Source organism: Puntigrus tetrazona, chromosome 8 (genome assembly GCF_018831695.1).
Source record: "Puntigrus tetrazona isolate hp1 chromosome 8, ASM1883169v1, whole genome shotgun sequence".
Taxonomy (NCBI): domain Eukaryota; kingdom Metazoa; phylum Chordata; class Actinopteri; order Cypriniformes; family Cyprinidae; genus Puntigrus; species Puntigrus tetrazona.
In genome coordinates, this window is record NC_056706.1 from 710,001 (window position 1) to 731,922 (window position 21,922).

Genomic DNA, 21,922 nt, shown 5'->3' on the forward strand with positions numbered 1-21,922 from the left:
AAAGAGCTGAGAAACAAGTGAGTTACGTCACCGACACGTCAACCTAGAGATTCGAGATCGTTCCGGAGCGGTATCGGTATCGGTATCGATCGGTTATCGGCCGATAAAGGTTGAAACGGCGCGTGATAGTGATGAGATCGTATCAGACGTCTGGTCATTCTTGAGGCAAACTTCTCCTGAACCCTGATTCCATTCATCGTTTCGGATCGTTGCGTTTGATCTGAGAATACCTGTAGAGAACTAGGGGGCGCTGTCGGCCTGCGACAGTAAAACACACCAATATCATGAAGATGCTTGCTTCTGAAACAACAGAAACTATATTCATGTCAAGCAATTATGAGTATGTTTGGATTTAAAGGTCAGAAGCCAAGAACTACTCTTAATTGCAACACTGCAAACACGTTTTCTTGTTTTCTAGTAGAAATATCTAAGTAAAATATCGTTTAAGATTAAGGTTAAAATATCTGCCAATGAGGTCTTAACTAATAAGATTATTTTTTACCCCACCGGCAGATATTTTTGCTTGTTTTAAGGAAAACAAGACATAATATCTAAAAAGTCATTTTACTTTGTGGAAAACAAAAACACTAACACTCGTTTTTTTGCAGTGTAACAAATGAGTTTAGTTTTTGTAACCAAGACGAAAAATACTTTGTTCATAATCTCTGCACAGGAGCGAGGTGAAATCGGTATGGACGTTGATTATCGGCCGGATTACGTAGCAAAATTATCGGCAGAAATCTAATACGGTGTATCCCTTTCTGAAATCCCGTTTAGATTCTACTTCACGTGCGACGCTCGGATTCCTCTGGCGGCCAAGAAAGACGTGTTCCAGACGTTTGAGTGCAGCAAAACCGTGGAGAGCTTCGCCAGCAAAGTGCGCAGTCTGGTTCCCGTCAAATACGAGATCATCGTCATCACCGGAGACGTGAAGGACGCCGCCACCGACGCCAACGTCTTCGTCACGCTCTACGGCGTCAACGGAGACTCCGGGAAGCGAGCGCTGAAGGGGAAGTACAGGAACCTGTTCGAGAGAGGACGGACGGACCGCTTCCTGCTGGAGATGCTGGATCTGGGCGAACTCTTGAGGATCCGAGTGGAGCACGACGACAAGGGCACTTCGTCCGGGTGGTACCTGGAGTGTGTGGAGGTCACCAACACCGCCAACTGGGTGACCACCATCTTCGTCTGCGGAAAGTGGCTGGACAGAAATAGAGCGGATGGACAAACTTACAGAGTGCTGTATCCAAAATATTAAACGCGTTGTAGAAATCACTCTTCGGGATAAAGCGGTTTGTACTTTTTTACAGAAATCCAAATAAACGGTCTTTGTACTCAGTCGTTATCATTCATTGCGTTAACTTTATTTAAGCAGCCGAGAACACCGTCTACTAAAATTGCCTTGTTTTCACGTGTAAAAATCGACACGCGTTCAATGAGATTGAGTCTCGTTTTCTAATAAACAAGAAACATCTCAAAAATATCTGCTAATGGGGCGAGAATAATCTTAACTGAAAGGCTACATAAGATTATTTTTCTACCCCATTGGCAGGTGTTTTTTCTTGTTTTAAGGAAAAACTAACAAAAGTGTTAGATATTGTTTTACAGAAAACAAGACATAATATAAATTAATCTTGATTTAATAAATTGTAGATGTTTACATTATACATATTTGTGATTTAGGTCTAATTAATCGCTTTTAAATCAAACCTCAAAGCCTTAATTTGTTTAAATATGCAGTTTTTCATTCATTTTGTGACTCTGTTTCTATTAAACGTGCTCGGTTCTGTAAAACCCAATACCCTTCAGCTTGTTTTAAATTGATGTCATATTATACATAATATATTTTCAAAAACTGATCCAGACGTTTGCTCGCCCAAGATATTCTGATATTGACTCATTGTCAGAAAAACAAATATTTTATCGTTTCATAAGCATTTAATTCAATCATACTTCAACCTGCATGTTGGAGCAGGTGACGTAAATGAATTATTTCTAAATAAAGCCCTTATTAGTCCATTTCTACAGAGAAACGAGTTAGCGGTTAGTATTAATGTTTTACAATCAGCAGATCGTTTGGAAGCCGGTCTGAAACAGTTTTCTGATTGGTTGATTGATTAATCACATGATCGTGATCAGCTGTGTATAAGCTTTTAAAGCTCCTGTGAGGTTCTCCAATGGTTTCAGTGACTGGCTGTTTCTAAAAGATTAGCATCTTCTCGTCTCCTTATCTATTTATTTTTCTGTTTTCCACTCAGAAAAAAAGATGATCAGAGTTTTGTGTTCTAACAGCACCTTGCTTTGGAGAAAACCATTTATTTTAAACCATTTTCTGTTTTTTTTTTTTTTCCTTTTATTTTGGTGTTCATTTTTAATCAACTGCTTTTCTTAAAAAAAAACTCTTATTTTAAACACCCACCCTCTCATCAAACTACTAACAAGCCAAACAATTACAAGAAGGTGCAAGGATATAAAGAAGTCGTTCTCCTCCGTTTGTTCGCGAAAAAGTAAAGTTTAAAAGTTAATTTTACATTCCTCCGCCTCGAAATATCAACATCGAAATGATGGCCGATCGATGACCAATCAAATCAAAGTAGGCGGAGTTTACCGTTCAAATAATTCGCGCGCTTTTAACGGCGAAAGAGCGTGAGGCGAAATGTAAAGTATAGCAAAACATTAATATTCGACAACTTTTTGCGACGGAGATATTACACGACAGGCAGTAGTGTCTAATTGTGCAAAGTATTTTTTATTTATATTAAATTTCGTCGTTTGAACTAAAAGTTACGGCGTACTTGACTTTCATACTCGAATGTCACGAGATTATTATTATTATTATTTTATTTATAAGTCCCCCACACCCCATTTATACACTTGTAGTTTTGTAAAAATGCAAGTATTTCTGTTGTACAGAGCTTTTAAAATTTTAAAATATGAAGTTTAATTAGATTTTTTTTTTTTTTTAATCAGGTCTTTTAGTATTATTATGTTATGTAATATGTAATATCTACAGTAACTTTTACACACGCACAATGTAAAATGTAAGGCAAAAGTCATGTTTTTGGACATGAACGCATAGATATTATGTTTTGTTTTGGGGTAAATTATTCACAGCACTAAACTGCTGATAATGTAAGCCACTGGGAGACAGCAGATGGCTGTAATTCATTGGTGCATTAACAGAAATTAATTGTATTAATATTATTTTCATTAAACTGTAGAATGAGACTAAATACAGAGGAGGACGCTAGGCTACAAACCTCAGAAGCACTGAACTAGGACGCACTTGAGGACACTCACCTTTGACCTCTCGCCTGTATGCGGCCAGATGAGGCGTTAACGAAACGCTAAACACTTTTGAGGCATTTTCGACATTTTATTTGAAAAAACACATACAAAAAGGGTCATATACAAGACAAGAAATTAAAAAAGAAAGAAAATTTGGGTTAAGCTATGCAACTTTTTGCATCATCATTAGTAATAAATACAGTACAAAATCCACCAAAAGTGAATCTAAGATTTTCTTTTTTTTTTCTTTTTTTTTAAACGCAATATACACTTATCTAGTTATCATACATTATAATCACCAAGCTATTGCTTAAATATTGTCAATACATATTTTTCTACTTGAGCTATAAAATATTCATGTCAGAAAACATTGCGCAGTAACAGCACACAGCAGTGTCTTATACAAAGAGCCACTTCCCTTTCACTGGCAGGTTATTCAACTATTTATTTATTTTTTTTTGTTTTTTTTTTCTTTTTATGTCAGCAGCAGAAAAACATCAGAAATATTTATGGTAAAATATTTTAACATATGTATCCATTCTCATACGCATATTAAAACCTGAGAAAGACATGCATTACAGAGCTTGTGCTTTAGGATCTACGGTTCAGTCTGTTAGCGAAACATGATACTACTATTGCTTATGTCCAAAATCTGCTGGAGAGATGGATCAAATCAAGAGACTTTAAGGCTACACAGGCTAGAAACACAAATCATAAAATATAAAGCCATTGTTCTTTTTTTTGTCATTTTTTTTTTTTTTTTTCTACATCGGCGCAACAATTTCTAAGTGTGTAGAAAATAACGAGTATTCCAGGTGTTCCGCATGGCAGCAAAAACGCTTATTTCGGCGGAAATAAGAGTCGTCTGCCGTATCGGCCGATGCTAGTGTAAAACACGACACCGTATTGGCAGATTGATATTTGGGGGATCGAAGCTATATAACCTGACGCGCTAAAATCGCGAAAATATGACACACGTACGGCAGCTACGCTAGAATGTACCAAAACACGACCTGCATTCAGACATTTAAAGCCCCTCTTGTGAAGTACCGATACGTAGAGTAAAGGAAATCTGCTACTCGTGGGGAAAAATAAGCATCACTTTAAATCCCGATTGAAAATACAGCACACAATGGCCGGCTGTAATCGAAAGTTGGGCACAAGACAAGCAGCTATAATCAATCACAGTAAGCGCTGAACTCACTCCTCACTACTGAAAACACTGAAAACAGATTCACGGCCTGGAATCGCCGGCTCGGTTCAGAGCGACGAGACGAGCGGGCGACGTTCGCAGGATGCCAGTGAGAGGGCAGCAAAGCCGAGAGTGCAAAAAACAGGAGAGACATGCAAAACGATTCCAGTCCATTGAACAGTTTGCCTACGAGCTCACAGCTGAAATTGCATTAATGGAATGTAACCAAAAAAACTACAGCACCACATACTAGCACATTTCAGCACGCCCTCAGTCGGGGTCCGGGTCGGGGTCGGGGTCTGGGGAGGGGGTTGTTTAGCTTGTTTTGACACTTACGCCCCTTAAAGTACAACCGCATGCAAAGCACTCCCATTAAAGTATAGCACAATGAGGTATTTATACACACGTTATGCTGACGTAAATAAATAAACCGACCGATTACATTGCGATACTAGTTCAGAACTTAAATACGCACCCATAGTAGGTAAAGTTAGTCATAAATTATGATTGTTAAATACTTAAGGCATTTCGACGCACAATATCATGTGTAAACTATAAAACGCAGACGGACGATGAGAGGGAAAGGTCACGCGGCGGACGCTCACTGACACGCTACAAAAAACGGTGAAGACGCTTCCAACTTCTTGGCCTCCAAGCAGCTGAACGCTTGAATTCGGGAAAAGTTTCGAAAGCAACGTTAATTCGCCGAACGCACTACAAAGACATCCGATATGCTACGAAAAAACAGTCACGTACATTTAAAGTGGTCAGTGAGGCGACGACTAGCGTTACGCAAAGAAACTGTGCTGTTAAAAAGTCTGTTCCCTTGTTGGTTTTTTTCACGTTTCTTCTCTCTTTTTTCTTTTTCATTTTTTTTTTTGGATGGAGTGCACGATACGCAAGGAAACTCGAGTGCAAATGCAAAAGCAGGGAAAGAGAAACAATCACACGACCTCATCAGAAAGTGAGTGCATTTACAAAAATAACCACTAACTACATTAAGACGACAATAAATAACTTGTTTGTTTGTTTTTTCCAGCATTGCAGCTACTTATGTCGAGAAGCTGTGCCAGGCCCGCACACAGGCTGGCAACAGTAGGAAAAAAGAAGAAATCAAACGAGGAAGAGTGATCATGAAGTACAGCTTAGAAAAGTTATGTTTGGTTTCTATAAAACGAATGGCTTTACTCCCTTGTCATGTCCTCTAGAAATGGCAGCAAACAGGTTTCATGCACGTTATGACTCTACAGATGCTGCTTTACGACCAAGCGAGACCACGAGTCACAGAGCGAATGGAAACACGGAGTTATGCCGTTACTATTCAACGTGTGCTTGTGCTACAGGCATTAAGGTACATATTTCACTTGTAGTGACTTCGGAGACGCATCGAGAACACAGTGTCTTCAGGATTAGTAGAATATCGCGCGGGAAACGTCCTCATGCACATCGACCTCTCGTCAGAAGAACCCCGGCCTCTCGCTTCAACATGCATTTGGTGGATACGTTTCGGAGGCATCACGAGCACATAATGCGGACTGTCACGGTTCATATCAAGCCTGGCCTTACGGTTACATACGGACGTCAAGCATCACCTCCGATAATTACAGACACGACGACAGAGCTTTTTTTAAACACAGGGTCATTGTTCTACTCTCGCGCTTCTCTCTTTCGCTAATGACTTTGATTCCCGTTGTGTTTTGTTTTTTTTGTTTTTGTTTGTTTTTTGTTTCACAAATGATTCGTTCAACTACGTTTAAGTTCATGACCAACCACGCGTAATGTGTCGGACTTTGTGGTGTTCATGCTGTAATGCTTCATCCGTGACCTACTGAACACTGAGAACATTTGGTTGGTCTTCATTTGAGATCGCTTTAGAGCGGCATTCGCCGACCTAAACACACACACATACAGAGCACTTTGACTGAAACCCTCTTCATCGACAGACTCGTTCTTCTCCACGTGCTCGACGCGGTCCAGGTTCCACTTCAGCGCTTATCTTCTTCCCTGTTCTACATCGTCAGTTGGCTCAGAAGGCAAAGGTCAGAGGTGAGAGGTGATGGAGATGACACACATTTGGCAAAGTACCCACGAGGGGACGAAGAGAGACAATAGGACTTCTAGCTAGTGCTACACGAGACATCAGCTATCGGGGGACAACTGCGTCTCAATGTCTACCCTGCAGATGGGACACTTCTTATTGGTTGCCAGCCACTGGTCAACACAAGCCTGATGGAAGAGGTGCATGCAGGGTAATCTCCTGCGGAAAGAACGACAAGGAATTTGTTGAAAGACAACGACAGCGTTTACGTCACTGCATGAGCTACGAGTACAGCAAGGTCCAACTACCTGACGTCCTCTCCGTCTTCAAGCATCGAGAGGCATATTGTGCATTTCTCATCCGTGTCGAGCTCCTCTTCATCCATGCCAATCTTCAGCTCTAGAGGTCTTCTCTACAAATCACACGATCAGTTGTTAGTCTTTCAACACATGCTTTTTAATCCAGAAGAAACACGCGCTTCTTAAATTACAGGTTCAACCAGGAGTCAATGGGAAAACATCCCCAAAACTAGTCGTAAGGGTCAAGTGAGATTTATACATCATCTGAAAGCCGATGAATTTAAAGCGAGAAAATCTCTCTTTTGAAGTTGTCCAAATGCCAAGTTCTCAGCTATGCATATTACTAATCATTTATGGCAGGACATGTTCCATGTAGATTTTGTGCATGATATTTACTTAATATCCTAATGATAAAAAAGCCATTTTGATTGATAGATTGTATTGATGGATTGTATTGCTACAAATATACCTGTGCTACTTAGGACTGCTTTGGTGCTTCAGGATCACATATTAAAAATGAATAAAAGGTCTGGTAATCCTCCAGCAGTTTGCATTTTAAAACGGTGCAGGTTTGACCGAATAGTTTGTTTTGTTGGTGGTGAATTGCATGGAAACCCACGGAGGCTCAGTTTGACCCTAACACCAGAACAGTCTTTCCAAAAGTCTTTGCATGCAAATTCATGACCATTGAGAAAATTCATGATCAGTAAATAAAATCATTGGTGGACGTTAACAGCTGTTGCACAGCTGGGGCTCTACCTTTTTATACTTGTGAGGAAAGGTGAACCTCTCGATGGTGGTCTGCACAGCCCCTCTGTTTACATTTCCCAGTCTGTCCTCCAACTGCAGGAGCTCCTGGAATAAAAGGCACGTAGAAATACGACACATTACAGGATGACAGGATAAACTGCGAAGCAGAAGATGTGCAATAAAGAAGTGTGACGGTACCTCGTAACTCTCCCGCACGGCAGACGCATGACGAGAAGGACTGAGGCTTTGGAGAGCCAGCAGATGTAACTGAGGATATGGATAGTTTCTGATCTCATGGACAACCTGCGAAGGACAGCGTTAATCAACATTGAACATCAATGAAGCAAAAGAGATATAGTGCTTAGACGGTGAGACTGGCGACACCAAGGTCACTATAGATAAAGAATGATTGCAGCAGTGTTGGGGAAGGTTACTTTTAAAAGAAATGCATGACAATATTCCGCTACCCCTTAAAAAAATAGTTTTGGTAGTTACTTTTTATGGAAAGCAATGTGTTACGTTACTTTTGAGTTCACTTTTCAAATCCGGGCAAGGCTAGTTTCTTTGTTAATATGTAAAAAGTTATTTTACGTGCGTAAAAGCCCTGCCATACCAAAAGTGAAATGAAATCAATGAATGTGCAGATGTGAAATGTAAATCCACGTTTATACAGAAGATGGCGCAGCTAAAAATGTTAACCAAACATTGTGTCATTGACTGAATTAGATGCATTGTAAGTATATTCCTCTCACAGAATAAAAAAATGCTTAACGGTTGAAGAAAGTGATACTGTATAAATTCTGTCAATTAAATGGGTCTAGCTTACAGTCTCATCTGCTTTGTGCAATTTTAGCTGTGCAAAACTTGTTTTGCTGCTTTGTGCTTTTTTCACTCCACGATTTCTCTCAATCTGGCAACACCTGAGCTTTCAGTCAAGACATGGGCAACAAAGTAACGGGAGTTACTTATGTGGAAAAAATCGTGTAACTTTACTAGTTTCTGGCTTGTAATGCATTACCCCCAACACTGGGCAGCAGTGGGTACAGAAGACTCAGACTGACCACTTGTGCTGAGGTGGTGTTCCTGGGGAAGTGGTGCAGTCGTGGAGAGGTCAGGTAATGCTGATAATGTTGAGTGAGGGGAGAGACGTGGTACTGCGGCAGGCCTGGATCCACACTCAGATCCCTGAACAAAAGCAAAGGAACCGCGTCATTCGCATGAACAGAGTACTAGTTTATCAAGTGACTGAATACAGACGTACCAGTCTGTTCCTTCAGCGAGATAGCGTGGCTGCTGCGGCACCGGCGGAGGTGCGGGAATGTGAATGGATGTTGGGTATTCATATGGCGGCCGCAGCGTCTGCGGGTGGGGAAGGGTTCGGTCTGGAGCATGTCTGCTGGGAAAAATAACAACCAAACTATTAGAGACAGAGTGAGTATTTTTTTAAAAAAATAAACATGGATGAATTCTTCTCAGTAAAATATGGAAGATTAAAGGGGTAGTTGACCCAAAAAGTTTAATTCTGTTATTAACTGCTGACCCTCATGTTGTTCCAAATCTGTAAGGTCCCGACCTTTATTCACAAATATTTTTGATGAATTGCGAGACCTTTGACCTTTCATAGATAGCAAGGATCCTAACTCGTGAAGTTTGTTAAAATAACCCATGTGAAATCAGTGGTCCAAACATAATTTTACAAAGCTATGGGAATGCTTTGTGTGCAAAAAAACAAATAACGGCTTCATTCAACAATTCGTCTCCTCCACATCACCTTATAGCACCATTTTGAAGAGTATCACTTAAGTAAACAATGTATGCAACGCACGTACGCAGACACGTTGTTTGCATTCAGATTGAAGCGTAAATTATGTAGGCGGTGCAACAATGTCCTTGCAATGTTTCTGAGCCTTGATCGTGTTCGATCCTTGCTGTCTATGGAGGATCAAGAGAGTTCTCAGGATTCATCGCAAATGTTTTTCGGACTGAAAGATAACAGGGTGAATGATAAATAGCAAACCCCTCTGTAAAACCCTTCGGAATGTAGATAGGAATTCAACTTTTCAAAAATTGGTATATTCTATTGGTATGTAGTTTGGATGCATTTATTGTACTAGTCATTATGAAAAGCAAAATAATCCAAATTCTCAAAACCTGTGCATGGAAAAATATACTATATATCCAAAATAGGTCCAAATATAAGCTCAAGAATTAAGTTAATTCGTTATGCATGTGTATAAGTCCCAATTCTTCTGGAATCCCTCTATGCCATTGATCTCAAACTCAACTCAATTCCTAGAAGGCCACAGCATGTACTTCCAATCCTAATCAAACACACACCTGATCCAAATAATCAAGGTCTTCAGGATCACTAGAAGCTTCCAAGCAGATTTGAACTAAACTCTACAGATCTGTGGCCATCCGTTCGAGCCTCCATCAAGCTTGTTTATCATTAACCTTTGTATTAAGACGTTAAGATGTGCAGACGTTAAACACCATTGTACCTGGGCTGTGGAAGTATCCTCCTGTGCTGGGCCTCCAGGATCTGCTGCTGAATGAGGTATTGCTGGTGTAAAGCCTGAGGTAGGAAGGGCGGGGCCGGGATGTCCTGGAACGGTGGTGCTGGTATGTGGTTGAGGGGTGGATGTAACGCCGCGGCTGGCTGGTGCGCAGGGCCGAGGTGATGGCTCATTCCCGTCTGAGATTGTCCTGGATGGGGCATTGGGAAATCAACAGGGATCTGGGCCTGGGGGCCTACGTGGAAATGCCGGCAAGAGGTAGCATGACTGTGCTGATGCCTGTTAAAATGAGATCCTGCAACAACAATGACATCAGAGCGAATTATGAATGGGATTAAACCGCTGCTGGGCGCTGGGCTTCCTCTTTTCCTGAAGAAATCAATCATCAGCAGTGGGGTGTGATGGGAAACGAAGAGTGAAGGTGAGCCAAGTGTGTTTGAACAGTGTGTTTGGTTTGGGATGCTAGTATTCACAGTTAGTGTTTAGGGTTGGGAATAAAATTTACTATCGATATGTGAGCCTGGACCACATTCTTGTCATCTGAATAAATAACCTTTCCATTGATGTCTGGCTTGTTAGGATAGGACGGTATTTGACTCAGATGCAACTATTGTCAAATCTGGAGCAAAATAGAGAGAGAATGGCCTCTAAAGTTGACCAAATAAAGCTCTTAGCAATGCATATTACTGATCAGTAATTAAGTGATAATATTTTTACGGTAGGAAATTTACTAAATATCTTCATGAAACATGATCCTTACTCAGTATCCTAATGATTTTTGGAGGAAAAAGTGTATAATTTTGACCCATACAATGTATTCCTACAAATATAGCTGTGCTGCTGAAGACTGCTTCTGTGCTCGAGACACACATACGATAGACGATACGAACAGGTAACCGAAACCCATGCCCTTTACCAATTCTTGTAAATATCAAGACCTGCAACTAGTTCAACCACTCACATTCTGTGCTTTAGTCTTGTCCAATTTAGTTTGTTTTTCCTTCTGTCCAAACCCTTTGCCACTCCGCAACAATACAATACACCTATTTGCTTAATCTTAAACAGCCACATTTCTAATAGTCTACATCACATGACATCTCAACTGGTTAAGAGTTATGTGGCCAGTTACATAAACGCCTGTCTTAACTAGTTTTACCAACTAGCTGTTAGTTGTTCTACCTTTTTCAAATGAATGATCGAGGCAAATATGAATAAATCCCAAACACTATCCTTACTAGCAACGTATTTTAAAGAGAATGTATTCCTAATGTTTGGGTCCTTTATTCAGGGATAAGTAAAAATTAGCAAGCAGTCTCGATTTGATGACTGGTCTATAAAATGTTTATGCGACAGGTCACTGTACTTTCCAGGTATCACTTTGATTGTAGAATTAATGGAAACCAAACTGTGTTTGCCAAACCAATAAAGTACCTGTTGCAACGCATTAAAACAAACAGACCACTAACCCTAGACCTAGCATTGTTAGAAGATCCTGATGGATAACTTGATCAGATCTATCAGTGACCCCTTGACTGATTTGGGATTGAGTTGTCCTGGGAAATTGGCTGAGTTTAACTTTTTTGTGGGGAGATAATCATGTATATATCAACTGTATGAACAGATATGCTCTGCCCACCAGATGTGAACGGTCTAGTTATTTAGTGACTACCACAAGCAGACTGCGAGATGGAGATCAGCTGAAGGAATCCACAGCTGCTTCAGGTTCTCAGACTAATGTCTGAGCGAGCAGTTAAACGTCTCGCATCGCTCTGGATTTAGACCGAAGCTGCTGTGCTTCTATGAGAGCCGTCAACCTGTCACGCATTATCAATGAAGGGATTTGCGTTTTTTCAACGACAGAACTTTGGATACGTGTGTGGGAACTATTTTCCGAAGCCACATCCAATTTAAGTTAACGGCATCTCGATGGACACGAAGCAGGACATCTTCCTGAATCAACATCCTCTGTTGGTTCTGGAACAACAATCACGGTCCTCCTGAAGTAACAAGAGTAACAAATCCGTTTGGATGGTAGGAATGTTTTTCTAGGACTGACTCTTTATGATGATTTCTCAAAGTGATTAACCCGTCAACTCTTCTAAACATTCGATTTGGTCCGTAGAGGCAAAATAAGACCAGAAGCAGCAGAAATCGCAGGAACCCAAGGCGTTTGCTGGTGCAGGGGCAAGACGTGCAGTTAGCATGCTTTATTATTTCATTTATAGGGCAACAACTGCATTCAATAAAATTTTGCCATGACTAACTCCTGTTACAAAAGACTAACTTGACATGAAATAAGCTGCACAGACGTTAAATGTCCTTCATTCAGAAGTACTACTGTTATTTGATTGTACTAATAATGAAAGACAAGTGAATGCTTGAAACATGGATTGAAACTGGGTTTGCGGTGTTGTGATGTGGTTATCTGCTGGCTACTTACAAGACAACAAATGAATGAGGAAATGAATCAATGCACCACTTTATGGTTTCGAGAACACTTCGGTATTCATTAAGCAATCTACACCACTGTAAAAATGCGCTAAAAGGAGACACAGAAAAGCAGAATTGCCCATCGCTGCACTCTACTCTCTGTTGGAAGATGCACACCGACTTCAGAATGAAGGAATCGAAAACACATAAGACTAAATCAGCAGACGAAATCATGTGTAATGCGTCATTGTCACACAGAGGAATGGGACGTGCCCATCGCTCGTTGTGCGTTAGTGAGAAAAGACTCAATCACAGAGATGAAATGTGTGGATACCTGGACACACCACAGAGAAAGGCCACGTTTACACTGCGTCCGGATCATTTACCGTGAGGAGACTTAAAGGCGCAGCGCTAAGACTGTAATTGGAAATGGATCTAGCAGGATCTCATTCGACTTATCATGAGCGCACGCTGCACCTTCAAGTGCCTCAGTGATGAGCGTAAATGACCACGGATCGACTCATTGAGGTCTCATGATGAAAAAAGCCAGGAAATCAGTCTATCGGTCACAGCAGAGGGAGGAGGTGGGGGGGAGACAATAAATGGAAATCAGCAAGAAGCACACTGGAGGTTAGGAAAAATACTATATTCTTTATTGAAAAATATTAGTATATATGTGGATTTGTGTCATAATAATAAGTCCATGCAACAAATAAAACAACATTGACCAATAGCAAGGCCCACCATGCTCAGTACAGGGTTAACAGAACAAAAGCAACATCCAATGAGCAGATGCATCGGCTACAGCACGTTACAGTACAGCAGGGTACATCTTGACTACAGAAAGATTACATTGGAGTCTATTCAATGTAGAATCAAAATAATATGAATAATAATAATAATAATAACGTGATTCATGCACTGAAGTCTATTACCAGAACAAAAGGTAGAGAAACCACAACCAAACAATAGACATTTGCATTGCTCTAATAGAGGATCTCAGTAGCAGTGCAGGAAATCAACATCCCTGCCAAATGGATGACATTTTGGACACAATTTGGACATCGCATTCGATGCAATTGGAGCCAATCGTCTGCGTGTTAGGCTACCACTTTGGCCGTTTTTTTTTTGTCTGTTGTTTTTTTGCTTTTCCTCATAACATGATTGTGAATGACCGTGTAAAATCAGAAGGGCGATGAATGAAGCACACGTTATGCAGGTGACAGCTAAAGGTGCGTGGGATCATCCAAGCACAAAATGCATCCATTTTACAGGAATTTACATACATGTTGACTACCAAAGCTGGATGGGACATACATGAGTCACTCTTCTAGAGCTACTGATGTGGGTTAAACTACAGCACTTGACATACAGACAGTAGTTTATGCTCTAAATGTGTTAGCTCTGGTTTTAGTGTGTTTTGTTCTCAGGAAGGGAGCAGATCTGAGATGTTTGTCGTCTTCTGATGGAAATAGGAAATGAGGAGGGATCAGAACACAGATGATCATTAAAACACAATGATCTGATAATGCAGAATGTAGATTCAGCCTCCATAGACTATGAGACAGGAGATAAGAACAGAAATAAAGCACATGAAATCAAACTATGAGACAGAAGATCAGAAACAGAAATCAAAAAAGCTTCATGAAATCAGTGATGGAGGTAAAAGTTAGCAGCTCGGCTTAACGCTAGTTTCGTGTTTTTAAGACTGCTCAAAAATAATCATCAGCTTTTGTTCGACGAACCGCAGATACTTCCATTCTGGGGATGACACAAACCTAGCCAAAACGCTTATTTTATACATAGATTTAATACAAGCGGGCATCGCAAGACCCTGGTTAATAACTGAAGTGATGTATCGATGTTTTATTTGTTGTCCGTTAAGCTCGGGCCTGAATTAGCATCTTTAGCTTTCTGAGGTAAAACCCGGACCTTACGAACAAACCTCGGCAAATGCATACAGCGCTCAAATACACGATAAAACGAAATCGACGACCTGTCAGATGAACCGAATATCCTTCGTTTAAGCCAATTGATGGGTTTTAAGTGCATTTTTAAAGTGAAATCTGACGCGGAGAGCGTCCTTCGCTCGGCTAGCTAACGTTAACAGATTTACCTCAGATCCGACTCAAACCTCCGATTCGCTAAAAACAAAAACAAAACAAAAAAACAAATCACCTGGGTTTTTTTTTAATTGCATATCTCCGCAGTAAGGACCTACAGCAACATATAGATCAGTCGTGGGGTTTAATAACCATGCGTTAAACAAGCAAAGGCCCTCAGATGTGATCTGATCGTGAAATAATGCGTTATAAATACCTCTATTTCTCACTGAGCCAAAGACAGGAAGAACCAAATATCCGACATGAACTAACACCATCCTTCAGATCTTCTCTTTGATGAACACAGACTGTAAACGGATGAATAAATAATGTACATTCAGCGGGATCATATGCAGTCAGTCACCGCGAGGACAAAGAACAGCGGCGGCGTTCGATTCGCCAACAACTCGCTATGCTGACTCGGTTCTTCTTAGCGATTCAAAGGAACCGAATCGCGGAGCGTGTACCTAGGGAAGGCTTCGGCTCAGGATCCGCGAGTCGCGTTTTGAACAGGTTCGATCCGAGCGAACCGAGCGAATCAAACTGAGCAAAGCTTGAAAACAGAAGATTAATCTGTCCGCTAGAGGCGCCACCGAGGACAAAATTATGATGATGATTAGTTGATTATCAATAACTACACCACAGTTGGTCCGGCGGAGCTTTAATTGCGAAGGAATCGTTTACAGTACCATATTTCATTGGTTGACACGAGCACAGCTGCCAATGAATTAAAAGTAAAGCAGCTAAAGAAAACGTCTTTGTGCGTGATGCATACAAAGCTACACGTTAAGCTATTAAAGGCAGAAATTGTTATTCAAGTGCTTGGATATTTACAGCTTGTGGTCTTACCATTTGCATTAAATAAAACGATAACAACGTTTGCATTAAACATCATAATTAAACAACCCTTTGCATACAAAAAACAATAACAATACATAAAAAATTGTTTCATTCAATGCTATGAGACACTTTGGTTGTTCGTTTTTGGCCCTTACATACTTTCCTTTTTCTCATGACAATTTGATGCAAAAACATTACCTTTAAAACAACTGTAAATCATAAAATAAAGTGTCTTAGAGTCAAGTGTACAGTCCGTTGGTTGCAACCGTCTTCATTTCACATTTAAAAACATCCTTGCTGAAATAAGACATTTACACTCGTGTTGGTTATTAATATTATAAGACAGAAATGTTGAATTGTTCGATAGATATGGATGCATAAAAAAAAAAAACCCGAACCATTCACTAAACCATCTTTTCTTAACCTGAAGAACATTAATAGTCTAAAAAACCTTAATGCAATGGAACAGGTCCCATGCACGTAAAAGGTTCTTCATCGTTTGATCTGATTTGGGAAAAACAGCAGTCTGGATTCCTGAAAGCCCAGTAGGATCTAAAGCGCTCGCTGCTCGGAGTGCACCGCAGCAAAAGTTCAAGTTTAGTGGCATGATGGGAATGTTTTTCTTTCTTCCGTGTTCTTGTACTGCACCATTCCCAATGATGTTCATGATTCACTGCCTCTGCATAAACTCTGAGCAGGGACCTTGAGGGGAATAAATAACCCTATGAGGTCTCTATTTTTACACTGCCACGTTCAGTGCAATAACTGGGAGTGTGTGTATATGTGACCCTGGAGCACAAAACCAGCCGTAATGGTCAATTTCTTGAAATCTCACATTTTAAAGCCGAATAGGGAAGCTTTCTGTTGATGCATGGTTTGTTATATCTGGAATCTGAGGGTGCAAAAAAAAAATCACCATCAAAGTTGTCTAAATGAAGTCCTTAGCAATGCATATTACTTAAACTATCTCTATGGAAGACGATTTTTACATAATATCCTATTATTTGGCATAAAAGAAAAATGTATAACTGTGACCCATAAAATGTATTGCTGTCTATTTCTACAAAAACAGCGTCTCTCTCAGGACTGCGTCCGTGCTCCAGAGACACACATTCAGCCGCTGCAAAGCAAATAATGTTTTACCGCCGCTGTATTTATCACAATGACATTGAGTTTTCTCTACCGCCGTGCATTAGGAAAATGAAACTTTTTTTCCTCGCCGGTAACAAAACAGTGACTCTGTTGTGGAAAGGACTGCGTGTTACTGTAAGGATGTTCCGTGTTTCATCTCCTTCCGTGTCCAGTGCGCTTGGTCTCACTCCGTGCTGCCGTAGTGGTTGGGAGGATCTGACGTCTCCTGAAGACTGGTGTGCGAGATCTCCTCGTCTTTATCGGAGGTGCGTCTGGGGCTGAACAGGTCCGATACGAAGTACACCTGCGTTAAGAGAGAAGTGTGTTGATGACGGCGCGTCGTGTATTTAGTAACGAGCGTACGGTCTCGCTTACAGTAAACAGTGCCACGGCGGCTCCCTGCAAGAGTCCGGTGAGAACGTCGCTCCAGTGGTGTTTATAATTTATAATCAGATAGCGCGACAGACCCACCCAACCTAACTGGAGATAGAGCTGGAAACACACAATTAATCACATGTTAAATAACACTTTGTTGTGCGTACTGTGATGAAGAGAACTGCAGAGTCGGCCGGACCAGTGTGTGAGTATATATATATATATATAACCTGCTCTCAGTCTAGACTGGAGATAGAGCTGTATATATATAAACACACATATTAATCACATGTATAAATAATATATATGTTTGTATATATATATATATATATGTGTGTGTGTGTGTGTGTGTGTGTATGCATGTGTGTATATATATATATATATGTGTGTGTGTGTATATATATATATATATATGTATGTGTGTGTGTGTATATATATATATATATATATATATATTTGATGTGTGTGTGAATATCAACCTGTCTGGGACTCAAATACTAAAATATAAACATCTCATAACCTATAATACGGGCACTTGTGTGTGTATATAATATATTATTTCCAAGTGGATTTTCGATGTTCTATATGAATACAAAAATGCCGTATATAGAGAGAAATCAAACACATTTTCACCATGTTTAGGATGTATGTATGGTATATAGAATGAAAGATAGATAGAACAAACCTTTCAAAAAAATGTTAGGTTTATATATTAAATATTTATATATGCTAATTTATATAAACATTCATCTGTTTGTGTGTATACTATATTTATAACTGATGCCAAATCCTGTAATAAGTAGTGTATGTATGACACTTTATATATTTTTACAGCATGTCTTTCCTGCAGTGTGTGACACGGCTCTGAGCGAAAGAAATCATCAAAGACCAAAATGCAGACGTATTTCCACCATGAAAGCTCACAAGCACTGCATAAACTAAACTAATATTAAATTGAGTATTAGTTTCAAAATTGATTACAAGGAAGTCCGGAATATCAGAGGAAAACTAAAATATAAACATCTCATAACTGAGTCTACATGTTTCTCCCCAGAGGGATTTTTTCAAAAAATTCTTCATTCTGTATGGATGTTTTTTGGGTTCTGATGTTCCTCTGTCTTCTATTGTTGAGGACAACTTTAATGAATTAAACTTCTAGTGATTTAACAGGAAGTCCATTCAGAGGAGAATTGAGTCTGGTTTCTCCCAAAGTTTTTTTGTCTCAGATGGATGGGGTTCTGGTTCCTCTGTCTCTTTGTTGAGGACGTTTAAATAACATTAATTATTTCTCTCTCTTCATCATACATCCCTGTCATTATACTCTTCTACTTTATACTGTACAGTGCTTTGATACAACCTGTGTTGTTAAAAGCGCTATATAAATAAAAATGATTGATTGAAATGATATTAACTGTAGTGAACTAATAAACTAATAAATATAGCAATACACTTCAGACTCTTTAAACACTCTACTAAGTAACTCTGTAACTACATGTCAACTAGCAGTCATTAGAGTATTAGTAGCCTGTCTGCTTAATATCTTCTAACTCCACAACATACTACATACTGAAGTATATATCAGCTTACTCCACTAACCCTAAACCTAGAGTTAGTAGACATGTAGTTACAAAGTTACTTATGGTTAATAGAATGGACTATTGAAATAAAACATAACTGTTTTATACAATAAAGTAGTACACTGTGGTATAATATACCCTATAGTTGCACAATTTATTAAAGCAGTTTGTTTATATTACTCAAGCAAGTACTGAAAAAACACTATAGTGTTTAATCATGTGGGTTAAGCGACCTAACCCTTTAAAGATATGGATTGGAATTTAAATGAAGTGTTTTGGATGATCTGGCTTTAAATTAGCTGAAAAAGAGCACACTTACAGCGAGGAACAGCATACAGTACATGGAGAACGACGAGTGGCCAGAATAAAACGAAAGCCTGTCGGAAGAAGATCGCACGTCATTATAAGCCAAACCGCCAGCGAACAGAACAATGCCATCTCCTCTAAACCAAGCGACGCACTCACCGGCCTTCGTTGGCGGCGGCTGCGTCTCCAGTGCACGTGAAGTTCTCGATGTAACCCGATTTACAGTCGATGAGGCTCCAGTGCGGCTTGCACACGGTCAGGAAGTGCGGTCGCAGCCGGCCGATGGTGTACTTGGCGATGTCCGTCAGGGACTGGCTCAGCGCCGCTCCGAACACGAAAGACCCCACGGCCTTATACACGCACGCTACGTACTCGTAGCCGAAAGAAGCTCTGGAGCGCAGATACAAGGTCAAACACTCGCCGGAGACTATCTGTGGTGAAGAGAAAACGTTTTGATCAACTAGAGGCAAACGAAGCATTTCGAAGCAACTCCTAAACAGCCGAGATGAACTTGTAGAGACGTCTTCAACTCAGAGTGAAGGGGCGGGGCTAATCTCTTTGATATGGATGATGTCAGCATGCTTATTAAATATGCACACAGTGATTGGCTGATAGTGTGAAAAGCGTGATGTTACGTCGCCATGTTTCAATAAAGGTTTAAATGGCAGTTGCCGGATGATGCAGGACTAGTTAATAAAAGTGCACGTTCAACTAATTGTCAGCCTTCTAATTAACAAAGAAAACCAAACCGGACTGGATTGGGCCCAGCTGCTTAAACCAGAGGGGACAGCTCTTTAGCATCAAACGGTTCTGAAATGATTACGTTTCCGAGGCCCATCGTCAGCTACTTTAAGACTTTAACGAATCCTTGCAGATTCAGGAGCTAGTTTTTGCCAAACGCTCTTTGGTTAGAGTTTAAAACCGATCACTTACCAACAGCAGCGCGAAAGGAATCATGATTCCCATCAGTAACTGGTAGGAGATGGTGTCTTCTTTAAAGGGGTACCTGATGGAGTCGTCGCTGCAAAAAAAGCCTCTTTTGAACGGCGTGTGCTGAATGTTCAATATCGCGAACGGAAGCCCAGCTGCAACGGAGACAGAAAGAACGAATGAAGGTCTTAATACTATTATATTACTGAATACGGCTGGTGAACGCTTGTAGGTTTTGTTAGTCGTATGTAGGAGAAGAAGCGTGCTTCAGTTCTGATGGAGAGACGCCATAACGCCAAACAATCAAATCACTGCACACTACTTCATTTAGTTATTCAACGATAGCCGTGCTCCGTGTCACCTGACCGCCGTAGTCTGTCCAGCGAACGCTTCAGACATTCTGTGCATGATCTAATAACACACGTAATAAAGAGCTAATGGTGTCTTGAGCGTCTGGAACATGTTGCATATAAGTGCTTTAAACATTATTAAGAAATGTACGTCGAGTAACATTTACAAAAAGTTCATTCAATGTATTTTTTTAATAACCGGGGTCTATGAAAGCGAATGTAAGACCAAGAAATGAAAATCGAAGGAGACACCGTACTCCATTTTTGTCATTTTCGAGCGCAGACGCTTAAATCAAGATACACACACGACAAGACGAGACGAGACGTCTCGTTTCCTGAAAAACTGTTTAAAAGGGGAACAAATCCACCTACATGACTTTCTGAATTCAGGACTGGTTTTAAGATCTTTTTAATGCATGCAGAAAATGTTTTTTTTTTGTTAACTTCTTTTTTATGTTGAAATGTTAATTTTAAAGTAAATGCAAAAAAATATATACATTATGTGTAAAAAAAAAAAAAAAAAAAAAAAAAAATATATATATATATATATATATATATATATATACACACATATATATATATACATATATATATATATATATATATATATATATATATATATACACACATATATATATATATATATATATATATATATATATATATATATATATATATATATATATATATATATATATATATATATATATATATATATATATATATATATATATATATATATATATATATGTGTGTGTGTGTGTGTGTGTGTATCAATCACACACTTTCAAAGAACATTTAAAAATATCACTGATAAAACATAGTACAGTACAGAATGTCTACAGTATGAATATAATGCAAACACGACTTATCTATGAACACTCAGGGCTGTAACTTTTATCTGACCTCATGAAAGGAGCGAGACAACCGTATCTCGACACAATACAAGCGAGCACTGCGGTCAACGCGCGATATAAACCCGTGGACGACCTCTAATGAGTTTGTGGTGGATGTGGCTCCGGAATCAATATGAACGCTTCGTCAAAAAGCGGAACCGAAGTAACTCTCTCTCGCGCGCGAGCGATACATTTACACCCGATCTCGAGCGCCACGAGAACACCGACGAGAACACGGAGGACCTCAACAGGCCGGACATCTGTGAGAGTTCCCATCATCACCTTCAGGACCGAGAACGAGAACGAGAACCCTTACCGAGCAGCACACAGCTCAGGTCCACGCAGACACTGAAGATCCCTTTAGTCTCGAACATTCTCAGGTCCGCCAACACACTTCTGGAGCCTTTGGAGAACTTATAGCTGAGCATTTATTTACATCGGCTCTTGGACTTGTTAACACGAACGCACTAGTTAAGCTGGAGATAATCTGTTCGTCGAGCTCCGTGTCTTTCTTTGTGAACGGGAGTGAATCGTGAGCGTTTAAAGGCGATGGTCCGACGTGCGTCTCCGTTTTATCTCCGGTTACTTCATATCGCACGATGGTGAGGTCAATCCCTCCGCCTGTCAATCATCTACGCAAGCCCCGCCCACCGCTTCCTCTTCCTCTGCACGGTCACTGATGCCTGAAACAGAGCAGGGCTTCTGCGTTCTCGTTCAACAATCCAGAAACACTGGTAAAAACAGGCCACACTGAAGTCAAGTCATTTATTTATAAAACCGTTCATAGAATACAGATGTTTCAAAGCAGCTTCACATTACAGGATATTCTGGGTCAGTATGTTTATTATTATCAGATTTAAATGTTGGTCCATTTTGTTCCATTATCAGATTTAGACCTAAGG

At 40.1% G+C, this 21,922-nt stretch overlaps 3 protein-coding genes across 4 annotated transcripts in view; 1 reads left to right on the forward strand and 2 right to left on the reverse strand.

The window, feature by feature from the left end:
- The window catches only part of loxhd1b (lipoxygenase homology PLAT domains 1b), a 38,469-nt gene extending 37,131 nt beyond the window's left edge, over nt 1-1,338 (forward strand). Inside the window, 2 exon segments of the mRNA XM_043246209.1 lie at nt 1-17; nt 778-1,338. The exon segment at nt 1-17 is cut by the window's left edge and continues 136 nt beyond it. Coding sequence (XP_043102144.1) covers nt 1-17; nt 778-1,258 — 498 coding nt within the window. The 3' untranslated portion in view covers nt 1,259-1,338.
- A 2,027-nt stretch (nt 1,339-3,365) lies between these two features.
- On the reverse strand, nt 3,366-14,970 carry rnf165b (ring finger protein 165b). Of its 2 annotated transcripts, none has more exons than XM_043246157.1 (8): nt 14,833-14,970; nt 10,069-10,378; nt 8,829-8,960; nt 8,629-8,752; nt 7,766-7,870; nt 7,577-7,672; nt 6,827-6,930; nt 3,366-6,737 (listed from the first exon to the last, which is right to left on the reverse strand). In XM_043246157.1, the coding sequence occupies exons 1-8, from the start codon at nt 14,891-14,893 to the stop codon at nt 6,620-6,622; spliced, it is 1,050 nt and encodes a 349-aa protein (XP_043102092.1). In that variant the 5' UTR covers nt 14,894-14,970; the 3' UTR covers nt 3,366-6,619. The 2 variants fall into 2 exon arrangements, with proteins under 2 accessions (XP_043102092.1, XP_043102091.1); XM_043246156.1 differs by having other exon boundaries at nt 8,829-8,963.
- Nucleotides 13,145-21,844, reverse strand: LOC122349987 (phospholipid phosphatase 1). Its single transcript, XM_043246159.1, is given in 7 exon segments — nt 13,145-14,070; nt 14,833-16,890; nt 16,962-17,219; nt 18,858-18,915; nt 19,004-19,275; nt 19,778-19,929; nt 21,337-21,844. Coding segments are annotated over 6 exon segments (972 nt in total). The 5' UTR covers nt 21,449-21,844; the 3' UTR covers nt 13,145-14,070; nt 14,833-16,770.
- Between the last annotated feature and the right edge of the window lie 78 nt (nt 21,845-21,922).